The 13316-nt window shown below is 36.5% G+C and overlaps 1 protein-coding gene across 1 annotated transcript; it reads left to right on the forward strand.

The window, feature by feature from the left end:
• The first annotated feature begins 4841 nt into the window (after nt 1-4841).
• LOC144422048 (uncharacterized) lies at nt 4842-13031 on the forward strand. The gene is made up of 4 exons (XM_078111784.1): nt 4842-5249; nt 8037-8223; nt 8392-8611; nt 12690-13031. Exons 1-3 carry the CDS (start codon nt 5151-5153, stop codon nt 8547-8549), a joined length of 444 nt encoding a protein of 147 aa, XP_077967910.1. The 5' UTR covers nt 4842-5150; the 3' UTR covers nt 8550-8611; nt 12690-13031.
• Nucleotides 13032-13316: the final 285 nt, after the last annotated feature.

Below are 13316 nucleotides of genomic sequence, written 5' to 3' on the forward strand. Positions count from 1 at the left end.
TACAAATAGAAACTATGGATGTCGGTTTTTATATAATAATTAGTAAAAAATCTTGTGATTTACTACAATGTAATTTTATTTTTGATAAATGAACACAAAAGACCTATTCCAAAAAAAAACATAGTGTTATTCTTCAAAAGAAATAAATCTATATCCTGTCTAAATTTCGGGGAAACACGGTAAGAAGTGCTGTACAGTGTACAAAACTGCTACGCGTAAAAAAGCCACATGGTCATTCTTTGTGTAGCAAATTTTTGTTCCTTTGAGAAGATCGTAAAAAAGAACCAATCACAGATTCGAATTTAAATTCAATTTATTTTGTTTTTTTGAAGATTTACGTAATCGAGTCTCCACCGATCCTAATAACCAGTATAATTACCCAAAGCTCTCTACATCTTTTCACGACCAACTAAGATTCATTTTGCGACCCACCAGTGGTTCGCGACCCATAGTTTGGGAACCGCTAAAGTTTAGCCTATATAAAATACGGTACTAAAATTTAAACATTTAAAAATGTTGGCTTATGAACTCATTTAAGTGCGGGCTGAACGCGGCCCGTGCATGGGGCGTTGGTTGGACAGCCCAAACTATGTTTTTTTATTCCTCTTCGTTTTCTTCTAGATATATTCTATATGCGGTTATAATTTCGCAATTTTTAGCGTTTTAACGTCATAATGATTCTATCAAAACATATGAATTGTGTTCTTTTATTCAGATAACAAGCGATTCACGCTCATTTACAAACATTCCTTAAAATGTGGAGCATGAGAAATTGACACGAAACTCAAATACCTTTAGTTTAGAGATAAGAAAACCAGAAATTAAAAGGTTAATGGAAGATGTGAGTTTAGCTTTCTGTGTAGACTTTCGTAAGGGTGATGAAGGAAGCTTTTGATCCTTCTCTAGAAACATTAGTAATGTTTCATTTCATTTGGAATACTTGAACACTTGCTCATTCTTCTGTTTTGCACGTTAGTATATTCTTCAGATTCAATATTCTAGAAATGTTTCCGACCATTCAAAAGAAAAAGGAAAATTTACATTCGTAGCTGATTATTATTAGTTGGAGATCTTTGACAACGCGCCACATAAAACAACAAGTCCTGTCACGAAGTTAACGATTCGTTTCTGAATCAGTTACCAGTGTTTGATATTAGAGAGCAAAGTGCATATTGCCTGTGCCTTAATGAAATTCATCTTAGAATCGGTGTAGTTTGTTCAGAACAGTCAACACGATGGAACTTGGAATAGAATCAGGAACATGGCATCTGCTGAAAACAATGAACATAAACTAAATATTCCATACGGCAAGACAATTTTGCAATATCATAATATCACAACTCTCTAACTTTTAAATCAATCAGCACGATATAGATTAAAAACATACAAAATTTAACAGTATATATCCTACCCAATGTTTCGACTTTCTAAGTAACACAATCAAATGAAATATTCTCTAAAGCAGGGTCGGCCAACCTGTTCTGGTTTTGCTACACAAACTACAGGTTAATGAGCAAACAAACAATACCCTCACACCAAACTTTCACAATTATTAGAATAATGAAACTGTTGTTTCCCAACCATTGATGGGGCGCCATCAGTGATTATTCCCGAAAGTTTCGCCAAAGGCAAGCGAAGATGCTTGATCATTTTTATCATAGCTCCCAACAAATCAATGCCTCCAGTCGTGGCTTAATAGGGACAATGATTGCGAGCTCTTTGGTAATTTAAAATCATCATTAACTCCCCGCAAGAAGATCGCCAAGTTGTCAACTGAGCAGGAAACTTGATGTCAGTGCTATTGCCAAGCGCCAAGGAATACGATGAAAATTTTCCCGCTTTTGCAATTAAAGTTTCCGCTATAGATTTCCCAGGCTCTTCAACACGACGAGTTATGGTCTGTCTTGACAGGCTATTTTTGCAAAAACCTCTTTTATTTCTGGACGTAAAACATTGACAACCCAAACAATACATAATATACATTCCTTAGATTGTTTTGCCATATCATCATATAGAGTAGTAAAAGACCAAGAGTGTAAGCGACTATGGCACCTTTATGTATCGATATCTCCTCCCAGTTGGTTTCGATTCAAAATGACACTCATGGCACGTTTGAAAGGGCTGGCAGAGCGCATTTTAGAAAAATAAAAAAATCGTTTGTATCACATCTTCACTCAATATTTTTTATTCAATTCTGGAAAATACAGCGCGGGCCATTCTAAATGCTACCGCGGGCCACGGGTTGGACGACCCTGCTCTAAAGTAACTAAAATCCAATTTTTATGACTATAATATTAAAGCAGTAGTCATTATGCTAATTTGACAGTAATACTGCCACAAACTATATTTATATTACACTTGAGAACCTCAATTCTTATTGTTATTTCCAACAGATACATAACGAGTACTACCAACAATACAGAACCTGTAAACACTGATTCACACCGAATACTGAGCTAGACTGAGACAAGACATCCAACCATTGCGCTTCCAATTTACTGATTATCTTAATAAATTGAGAGACTCACAACTTACCATTGTGTAGTACGTCTGACGCGCCTTCGTTGTTTACCTAAAAACGTCAAAATTTGCCCTGGCCAACATTCCGATGGAACAGTAACAGCCTATAATTTATAGGGTAAATCAGGGTGGACCAAACCGCGGCCCGAGCACACATTTCCTGCGCCCCGCAGAAAAATTTCAGCGTGTACTAAACCATTGGTAGATATGAGAAAAGATACCAAAAATACCACGATATTTCTTAAGAAGCAAATGGGTAAACTCGCATTGTTTTATCACTTTTGTGTTTTCTCCTACTGCGGCCCGTAAGACATCGTCAAAAATTTTCGCGTCCCGGCAACTTTGGACCACCCTAGGGTAGATCTTATATAACGAATTCTGCAATTAGTAGAAACAAAAATGAATGAAGCCTCGATAAAACATGTAGGGAAATCGATTTTCAATACGATTCCAGAAAATCTGTGGATTCCACACATATAAAAATTTAGATTCAAAGCTCGCTCTATCCCAATCGCTAAGACAAGTAGTAATTTCACAACGTATTCATATATCACAGAGTTGGTTTAGGATTAAATGTAATTACTTTAAGCCACATAACATGTATTTGGAAGATTGCCAATCATATCTCCCTGTCCCTTATTTTTCTTTTATAGTGCGAGAAAATTCCATTTGTACAGGCATTCAGTGAACGAGAGTAAACTTTTTTCCTATCCTAGGTAACATTCGGGACACGCGAAAGACCACTCATTTAACCTTATTTCTTGACACGTGTGGATACCAAGAGATAACCACCAAAGACTTCTAGGAAAATGATAACAGCAACAAAATATGTGGATAATAAAATATGTAAATTTAGCGTTCTTTGACTTGTCTTCTTCAAACCTCCCTTTCACACTAAAGTCATAAAATCAAACATTTCGTACAGTACATACCGGCCCCGGTAATTTTATGAACTGTTTTTTGGATAACATAGGGAAATGATTTTCAAAAAAAAAAGAAATGTTTGCTCAACTTCCAAAAACAATTGATGAAATAAATACAGTAACAAAACCAATGAAGATAAGCAAATTGCCAATGCAAGAAATTCAAAAAAGGATAGAACCAAAAACTAGCCCCCACTCAAATATAATTCGAATTTTACACCTAATATTCCCATAGTGAGAATGTATGTGTGACTGTGTATGTGTAGTGTGGATGCTATTTATGTAGTGTGTATTTTGTGCGTAAATGTACTCAAAAAGCTTAGTCAGAGCTTCATTATGTCGCGCATATAAGTAGAATTGGATATGCACACTTTAACTTTTCACTCCTTGATCATCAGGGTGACAAGATCTCCAACTTCAAAGTTGCGTTGAATCTTGAGTCGGCACTGTAATTGGGGAAGATATTCGTTTGTCAAGCGATGACAAAATAAATCATGTAATCACTGAACATGTCTGTATTCCTCTTCTGTATTCATGTGCTCGAAGAACAAATCAGGTGGCAAAGACGGTTCTAATCTATTTATCAAAATTGAGTTTGGAGAAAAGGGCATTCAAGTCTTTCGGATCGTCGCACGGTGGTGTGAGTGGACTTTATTTTTTGACGCGTGTGGATTCCAAGAAATTCCTTCAACGAGAATGATAATAGCAACAAAATGTGGGGATAATAAATAATGTGAGTTCAGCTTTCTGTGACTTCTCAAATACTGGCTATGTGAACTTCAAATCTTCCTTTCGTATTAGCCGATTCTTCAGGACTTTAGCAAATGCAATATTTGTGCATACTCTACATCTTTCTATCTGCTTCTACCTAGTTACTTCTCAGTGGTGTCGATTTGAAACCGGAAAAGTCACAACCGTTGGTTACAGGGAAATTATTGAGTAAACCAGCGTTATGCTGCTTTAGTCAAATGTAAGTTGTATGTTCTTGAAGTTGTGGGCAACAGTTATAAATATACCACTGCCTGTTTCGAGTTTACAGCTATCATCAGTTTTGTGCGAATCGGTTCTATTACAATATTTCCAGGATGTGAATTATTTATTTCTGCATGTTGCAATTTCAAGATTGGGAAAAGTGACAATAGCACAGCAACTAAACGCCAGTTCTTTTTTAATGAGCAATTCGAGAGTCCTGCTGCACGCTTACACAAATGTATTTCTGTAACTTTTGTCTGACCAAAGTCAGACAAGCAGTATACAACAATCAACTTTTTTATTATTCAGGGCTAGGCTTTTATTAGTTTTAAAATGCATCCTCATTCTATTATATGACGTCATAATGGATGTTACAAAGCATTTAAATTTTGTTCTTTTAATTCAGATAAAAAGCGATACAGGCAACGTCCGCACATTTACCCACATTACTTGAAAATTATGGAGGATAAAAATCAACTCAAATATCTTCAGAGAAGAGGAGATTGGCAGAGATCAAAGGGTTAACTAGCTTCAAAAAAATTATTTATTTGGGCTTGAACTTCTGTTTGCGTATGATATTCTCAGAAATTTCGCAAAATTTTCAACCACTCAGTTTTCTGCTGAAGCGCAGGGCATGGAAATGAAAGAGTTCAAACGGTGAATACAGAACATTACGTAGTTGTGCTAAGAAAAATCTGGACATCACTTGAGGGATTGATAGAGGACGCCCCATACATGAAATCAGACGCTTGCTTTCTTGAGGAAAAAGTCAGAGCAATGACATCCAGTGGGATGTATCGGGATATGGCCGAGAAAGAATTAGAGAACAGGAAAGTAAATAATTATCATAATCATCAATTACGTTTCATTGTTTTGTATATCTTCTATTGACTACACAAAAATATTATTTCAGTAACACCGCTCTACTTGTTGTTTTGATCGCGAATGTTTTTTTAATTTTCATATATATATATATACACACACACATATATATATATATATACATATCACAAAATTAACAGTAAATCCATTATCTACAAAGAACAAAATCATCTAATACTACCTTTTCTGTCCCATGTTCTTGTATAGTGGTATTCAGACCACAGGATATTGTGAATGAAGTAACCCATTGATAAACATTCTATTTCCCTTGTTTAATCATTCCACTAACTAGTTCCGGTCTTCCGTAGTCAACTTGAAGTCATTCGGCCTTTTGATCTGTCGGCAGGCAAGTAAAGTTTAATATTATAAAAAACAAAAACTAGAGAGTGAATACTTTTATCAACTGTTACACCTTCTTTGATACGTGTTATATACACGTATATGTTATTACTAACTATGTCTGGCAGCTCACATCCCCAATCTCCCCTTTTAGATCAATTATCAAGCATCCCGTCATACGCATTATGATTTACGTCGTATATCGACACAGCTTTATTAGCTGAGTCTGGTATCTCTACTTCTCATTCCCATTTAACAGTATAAGCCTATGCTTCGAATATGAACAAAGAAATATCCTTAAAATGTAGGAAAGGGTGGGCCGAATAATCTGCGTGTTTCTTCTTCGGTACTATTTAACATACTTTAGCGGAGTGAACCCCAGCTGACTTCTTCAGAGTTGACTGACTTCTTGTACTGCCAATGTTCGTATATTGTAAAGTCGTACGATCGATGTATAAATAGCAGATGAGGAAACACACGTAAATTCTTGACACGAATATATAGTGATGGAACCAAAATTTCTAACTAAGCAAAAACGATAAAACAAAGACAAGCAACTCTTGGGCGAGGAAAAGTTTGTTCTTCGGACGGTTATTGTGAACCAATCACATAAGGTATTCTTCCATAGTACATCCACAGGTGTCGGTGGTTTTTCCAAGCTCCTAAAGCAGTGGTTCCCAACTTTTATGACTCGTGGCTCGCTTCCGGATGTTTTTAGCACTCATGACCCTCTGTTTATCATTACAATGGAATTTATAGTGTTGTTATGATTTGCAGATTCCAAATCCAATTATGTTCGAACAATTCATGCTCAACAAAATGAAAACGAGAATATCGGTCAGAGACCGAAGACTTATCGATCGAAAGTTAGGGGATACCCAAAACAGCGCTTTTACTCCATAGTGACACCTTTGTCCCATCACTAATTAATTAATAACTCGCTAATTATACGACATAATTCGCCCAAAATCTGGTCCGAGATAAGATTAATGCACATGCAAAATCTGGAGCAGATTCAATCTCGCTTTCGTGAGATATCGCGTGCATCTAACAGACATACAGACAGACAAATACCTATCAACATACTTACCGATTAAAATCGATAAGTAACAACCTGTGAAATAACCTTATCAAGTGTATCGTACCGGTATTCTATGAAATAATTATCCAAGTTCAGAATATCTTCCCATATGATCTGACGTCAAGTTTCCTCTCAATATTCACTTCAATTTATGCTATTTTATTCTATTTATTAATTATTAATCTTAGTACAACCAAATACTCCAAACTCCACAAAACAGAAAGGGTACAACGATAAAAACAAAGATACACAACACTTGAACATCACTGACAATAACCAATTCCGTAGTACAACCTATAGCAAAACACCAAACCAACTGCAATTGCACTACACTCAAACCATAAAATCATCCTATTGACCAATATTTGAATATCCAAATCCGTCATAAACAATAAAATCGAAAATAAACACCCTGGGTACCCTTCTCAAGAACTAACAATAATATAACAGACACAAGAAAAACCTAAAACACTAAAAATTCAACTAAAACAACCACAACTGCACTGCTGCAAACCACAGCATAGAAGGGTTGTCAACTTTATGTTAAACCATTCCGGGACACTCTTATGTCTAGAATTTGAAAATTGACGCAACAGAAGCTTGGGAAACACGAAAGACATCAGAGGCAACAGTGCGCGCTGGGCGTCAAAAAGAGATGATCGTGCAGCGTTATTTTCACACACACAACCTTAAGCCTGTAAATAATTTTATCATAATCAAAGAAACTTGTGAAATGTTGACTATTTGAGGCAGGAATGAAAAAATAAACTAAAACACGGAAAATGTGCAATTTGTGCCAAAGTAGATTTAATTATTTAACAGAAACACAAAAAATCAGTCATCATCGTGTTTGAATTTGTATTTTTCTTGTGATTTGTCGCTTCAAGAAGATCTTTGTTAGTTTTCACAAGTGAATTTTCATTTCATGTTCCTGCCAAAAGTTTATATTAAAGTTCATAATTCCTACGGGAATATAATAATCAATGAACTCTCGCTACGACAAAGAGCTGTCAGCATGACGTCCTATAATATAAGGCTATTCGAGCCTGAAAACTGACCGAATAATGAAAACCAACTCATAAAAGGGCCTCTCACTAGCAGTGCATTATTGCCTAAACTAAAAATAAGAAACGCAAAATATTGTTATACACCGCAACTTTAATAACTAAATTTTTCAACAAATCTCACTGGATTAAGTTTTTAAAGCTTTGTCTTACTGTACTATTAAATAAAAAAGCAACATTTAAACTATTTTTAGTTTCACTTTTTTTTTTAAATTAAATGAAGAGAGAGATTCCATCGTGAACAAATTTATGCAGGTGCGTCAAGAAATAAAAATGATGTTCGATAGTTTGGATCATTGCAAAATAGCAAATGTGAGCGCTCCGAGGATCCAACGATTCAATACTCAACTGCCGATGAATCTATCAAGAAGTTTTTTATGTAATAAGGAAGGACATTTTAGAAGAGACTGCCCGTGTTGCAATAAAATTGGAGATGGTTTCGGTAGGTGTAACCGCAGAAATATTTTGGATCGAGATGGAAACAATTTTCCACGGCACAAAAATTGTAAACTTTGTCGTGAAGAGCGGTGGGTTGCCGTTAGAAGCGCCTTTGCCCAGTAAAGCTCGTAAATTAGCAATATTAGAAGTATTTTAAATTGTAAATGTTTAGACATCAACCACCACTTTGTGAAGCATGGAAATGCAGACGAAGTCAGTCGAAAGACACTTCTAAGACATCTTGCGAAATGTGATGCTCGTTTGGACTTTTCATGGAAAATAGATTTTGACATACCAGCGGGAAGGGTGAACTCCATAGGATTCTGTTGAGATTTGGGGTATGCAGATGGCAATCTGAGTGCAATGCAAAAACAGACCCGAATTTGTCAGAGGTATTCCATTGGATTATTGCAAGTTGGATTTGTTTTATTTACAATTGATGGTTCCTGACTCAATGATGAATAAAATTCTGCGTTTTACGCATGATAATTTTCACGGAGGTGAACATTTGGGTATTGACAATACTTGTGGTAAAGATTGTGATTTAGCAAAAATGTTGTCCACAAATCCAAGTGCTCCATTAATTACATCTATATAGTGAGTTGCGGCATCTGCAATGAATTGGGATTAAAGTAGTCTGCGTTTTACGAGCACTGGCAATTGTTATTTGTTAGGGGTAACAAACCCGTTTCAACCCCACAAGTTGGGATGTTGCCCTATACCAGTGGTTCATAAACTGGGGGGGGGGGGGGGGGGGGCGCGAGAGGTCACAAGATGGAGTCGGAAATTTACATGTAACGGCTCCTGAAACGGTCTCCGCGTTCGTTGAAAATACCGGCTTATTTTTCTGTCTCGTAATAACTACAATAATTCAAAATGTCTCACTATTTTAATTCATTCGTGTTCAAGGTAACTCGCGGTTGCGGCGACTCACGACAAAATAGACTCATTACCTATCTAAAACACCACGCCAATCCGCGGACATAATAAAGTGTGATCAACTGCCCGATTATATTTAGTTTTTATATATATTGCACTCAGAAAGTATATTTTTATCCCAGAAAGTATATTTAATTTAGTACAATTAACATACATGTAAAGTATATTAGTAGATGAAAAATACATATTCATCGGAACGAAATTCCCGCGGTACGGTTTCTGAGTCAGTCCTCGAGATTACGCCAGTCGTTACAAGAGCAGACTTTTTCAGACGGATATGTAATGGTTTTTCTGTAGAATGAAATGTTCAATTCATGATTGATATACTTATTTAAAATGGTTGCTTTATTCATTTAATTGTGATAAATTAAATCTGCGATTGCGTCGATAAAATAAAAGCACCAGTACTCCAAAATAACACGGTAATCCGCAACCATAAAAATGTCGATTACATTTTGTTTTGATTTGTATTCTTGCCAATTTCACCAATATGAGCTGTCCCTGCAACTCTTACTCCGCTCTATCGCAATGCCGCTACTCGATTAATTTCAAGATATCACCGTTACAGATATTCCTAAGTCTGCGATTCCACGGAGTAAAATTTATATCAAGTCTGTAGTTTTAGAACACTACTGGTGTGCCGCACGCACAAAGAATTTATGAGATTTTCAATGTCTAATAAAGTGTTTTTAGTCTGTCGCGGTCCACCCCAAAACAGAACTCATGGCGTTTTCCGTTTTATTTTTAGTATTTTATAATGCCACTGTTACAATAAAAAAATTTTAGTTACGGATTCACTTCTTTTATTCTATCTTTAGCATCTTGTCGCTGATGATTATAATAAAAACTAACTCGTTTCCCTCAGAGGTGTCATGGTCATGGTTCCATTCGAGAACAAAAAAAGTAATTATAATCGTCTTCGCGGCACAAGAATATCTCGAGGGAAATTTCGGATTTAGGAAAAATAAACACCGAAATCAAGATTTTTAGGGCTTAAATAACACGCCACGCTGATGTAAACAATGGAGATTTAAACAAAATGCATTTGCAAACGCCTTAGCCACAACAATTGATTGAAATTTTACGTGTCCTATGTAAACGTTTAAGAAGAAAATACATTAAAGCATAGGTTTATTGCCTGTTTAGTTTTGCTTAATAATTAGTTTGACTTTGCCAAGTATTGCAAACTGAGCGGAAAAACGAGAATGTATGATGACCAACCACTATTTGGCTTTATACATACGACAGTGAATGGCGAAGTTGTACCCCGAAGCGTTTTATGCCTAAACCATCTGAGCAATGACGCTGTGAGACCAACACTCAGTTATAGCGCCATCTTAATATATAGCAACCTGCCCATCACAAAAGCATTTTTTCAAAGCAAAAAGAGAGGGGCGCGAAGTTTGTAAAATTTTTCAAATGGGGGCGCGGCTCAAAAAGTTTAAGAACCACTGCCCTATACGAAAGATGTTTAACTGTTCATGGCAATACAGAATCGGTACATTTGGAACGAGAAGAAAATTTCGAAAGCAGAATCTCTGTCGATTTAGGTCGAAAAAGGGGATTCAATAAGACTGGCACTGCCCCATATCTTCCGGCCGGAAATGGCGCGTTGAAAAATCGATCAAGGCTGTAATACGAATATTGCGAAACTACGTTAACAAAACCCCACAACTGGGAATTTTGCGCTTCCGTTTTAGTAAAGTACAATGCCAGTGTCCGTGCTAGCACTGAGATGACTCCGCACTGTTTGTTAACTGTTAACTACTTGTGTATCCAAGTGGATCAATTGCATGATCATTCACGACGATCGAGTTTTGAGACCCTAGATCAGGGTTGTCCAACCTTTTTGGCAAAGGGCCACATTTAGTTTACGAATGATTGCGCGGGCCACTTGACATGGTTGTTATGTTCTAGCTTTCGCTACAATGACTACTGAGTAATGAAAAAACAAACAAAAAAAACATCACACCAATATTTTAAAAACAATGAAAATACGAAGATACAGTTAGGTCAAAAATTTTTACCACACATAGATATTTTAATGCCAAGTATGACACCGCCTTTATCCAGTAAGTTTGTCAATATTCGGTGCGATGGACGATGCAGCCATGCATAGCGAATTTTTCATATGACTATCAGAAATTAGTGATCTCGCGGGGGATTTGACATGGTGCATCCGCAAAAAAACTTGCTCGTACAAATAACCGCTGTCAAATATTAAGGTCATAAAAAATGCTTCTTCTAACTTCACAGAAAAAAAAAAGGAAAAACAGATTGAAATACAAGGCAGACGATAAAAATAAATTCAAACATTTATTTCCAGCAATAAAGCTCACAAATGGACATAAATAAGAAATAAGCTTTCGATAGCTGGATGGTACTTCTCGAGCGTTTGAATGACCAGGAATAATTTTCTTATCAGAGTTTTCAATAACGGCCCATATTTGTGAAAGGCATTGTGATTCGGAGATAACCGCGCGGGCCACTCGGAAACTTTCGGCGTTTCGCATGTGGCCCGCAGGCCACGGGTTGGACGACCCTGCCCTAGATGTTGATCTGCATCGCGAAATATCGTTTGTCACATCGATGGGATCGTATAAAATATAGATACCACAAAAGTGCGGTAACGCGTCAACATTGCGTTGGAGACCTAGTTCTTGTCCCCAGCTGTGCCACCCGGCGGAAACAGGAGCTTAAATGCCATACACAGGTCTATACGTCGATATGCGCGTTTTATCTCGAGTGACGTATAGCATGCGCAGTGGTAAAACTATAAGCGTTCATATCAAGTGTCTTTAACATACTAAAGGAAATTTTGATAGAACAACCGATGATTGCAATGCATGCACAACCTACAGAATAGCCCAGAGCCAGAAATATTAGGATTTTATTTTGATTCGGTTTTAAAGAGAACTAGATAAAATCGTCCCGTCAGAAGTCGAGGAAGACCAGCACATTATCCCGATGTTGTAAAGCACAATATTTGTAGTTTACTTCACGAGTGTTCGTATTTTTCACGCATTTGTAATTTGTATGTAAGTATAGCACCAGTTACACTGATTTGATATCCTTACTAGAATACAATTTTTTATAATTTAGTTGTATGCTTTTTTCGTTTGAGCTTGGTGTTATTTTGGTATATATCCAGTATTTGATACTTTGCATGTGCAGCATGACCAGAAGATCATGACATTTAATTGAGGGACTGTGTGATGGGATTTGTCTGTGTGTCGTTTACCCTTTTGTTTTTGTCATTCGATTCATTATCTGTTTGATGATGATTGCTGCCAAAATCAAAAGCCAGGAGGCGTCGTCGGTCACATTTTTGACCTTGATCTTTACACAGTGCAAATTACCTCCCACAAGATCGTATGCTATTGAGCACTCCAGACAGGTCAACCATAATCTATTGAATTACTAAGCGAGACATTTTTATTGAGAGCTGTGCTAAAGCTGGTACATTTCTGAATGCAATTGCACTGCGTATTCATTTACCATCTAAATAACATTTTCTATATTTTTCTGAAGGATACCCAAAAACGAAATACACAAGACTCAATTGCTGACTTCATTCAAACTCGCAGAGCAGAGAAGAAATTGGAAAAGTGAACTTGTATGAAGATTAATCGATGCTTTACTATTTAGCTTGGGATCCGAATGAAGAAGGCTTAAGTTGCTAGTTGCAATGATAAAAATGATCGCGTGTTTTAGCTCGAAGTAAAGCAAACACCTATTTATGCCATTAGCATTCCGAGCACCTCTGATGAAATCTGCCTTGGATCAATGGTACTTTCCTGTCAATCTTTTTTCAATCATGTACTCATGAGCCTATTTATTTTTATTCAAGTTCAATCACGATAAAGTCTATAGCACTAAACTAAAAGCAGTATTGAAACAACATGCTGACACTTATGCTACAATATAAGTTATCCTTGCAGCAGAGATGTTAACATATACGACTGGTGTGTTGTTTATCACTCATTCAGAGTGTCAAAAATTAGAAACCAAATTTCTTTGTTCAACTATTTCTTGCAGGACAATTCATGGGTTATTTAAACTTTTATGTAAAGAATCCCAGAATCCCTTCGCGTAAACATGTTAGGTTAAAATATAGATGATTGCGGTGTCTCCTCAAACCATTTCCGATGTTTAAGT

The sequence above is a fragment of the Styela clava genome, chromosome 4, assembly GCF_964204865.1.
Source record: "Styela clava chromosome 4, kaStyClav1.hap1.2, whole genome shotgun sequence".
Taxonomy (NCBI): Eukaryota; Metazoa; Chordata; class Ascidiacea; order Stolidobranchia; family Styelidae; genus Styela; species Styela clava.